At 42.6% G+C, this 970-nt stretch overlaps 1 protein-coding gene across 1 annotated transcript in view; it reads left to right on the top strand.

Moving 5' to 3' along the window:
- Positions 1 to 970, top strand: part of LOC107183219 (BPI fold-containing family A member 2-like) — an 8143-nt gene that overhangs the window by 2610 nt on the left and 4563 nt on the right. The window contains exon 3 of the mRNA XM_015564513.1: positions 467 to 584. Within this exon, the coding sequence (XP_015419999.1) occupies positions 467 to 584 (118 nt within the window). The remainder of the gene's footprint in view (positions 1 to 466; positions 585 to 970) is intronic.

Here is a 970-nt window from a genome sequence, read left to right as displayed (position 1 = left end):
TGTTGCTTTTGTGGGTTGGACTCATATTTTTTCCTTAATTCTAGATTTTCCATATCTTTGTTTATTCTCTCAGTTTCTTTGACCTACTTTTTCAAACTTATGTCGACATCTCATTTAGAGCAATAGACCACCGCCCTGCCCCCATCACTATTAGAAGCAGGCGTATAATCATTATCAATTGCCAGGTCAATTGATTGGTTGGTCTGTTGATTAAAAATGAGTATATATCAGTATGAAGACAGCATGGAAGGAAGAGGGGCTCTGTAGCTGTATGTCTTCAGGTATGTTTCTTAAACTTTTCATTCTATTTCCTCATCTGTAAAATCCAGATATTGTCGATATCTACCTCAGTGAGTTGTAATGAACATTAAAGGAAATAACACAGGCAGCCCTATCTAGTACCTGGTGCCTAGTAGCAGCTTCATAAGTGGTACATAACACTAAATAGCAATTGTTTTGTCAGTAGTTCTTCAGAGCCTGAGGGTGGACGACAGCCTGCTTCAGTATCACAAAGCTCGGGAAAAAACTATAGATTTATTGGATGACGCCCTTTCTGAATTATCTGCAAAGAGGCAGGAATTGCAGTGAGTTGGTGCTTCATGGTGATCTTTGCTCAAAATAATAGGGAGGGGGCAATACATGTCTTTTGGGGAGGGGTGTAAATTTAATGTTAAAAGCAGAAAGGCAAGAAAACTTGTTCTTCCCACAGATCCCACATGGTCTGAGGCCAGGCCCACCAGAGCCTGAGTAAATTAGAGGCGGGGCCACACAACCAATCTGAGCATCACATGAGTGTCAGCTTCCACATCCTGTAATTGCAGGGTCAGGGGGAAGGTTCTCTTCACGCTCACCTCCACCAGTTTGCTGGTGCCTGGATTCCCTTTTCCAGGGAACGAGACTTTCCTCTCTGAATACAGCTGAGAATAAACTTTCAAATCCCCTCAGGAGAGAGGAAACTGAACTCAGCACA

This window comes from Myotis davidii, unplaced genomic scaffold (genome assembly GCF_000327345.1).
Source record: "Myotis davidii unplaced genomic scaffold, ASM32734v1 scaffold38, whole genome shotgun sequence".
NCBI classification, from domain to species: Eukaryota; Metazoa; Chordata; class Mammalia; order Chiroptera; family Vespertilionidae; genus Myotis; species Myotis davidii.
The sequence above is the reverse complement of the archived record's forward strand: the minus strand, read 5'-3'. Positions and strand labels throughout refer to the sequence as shown.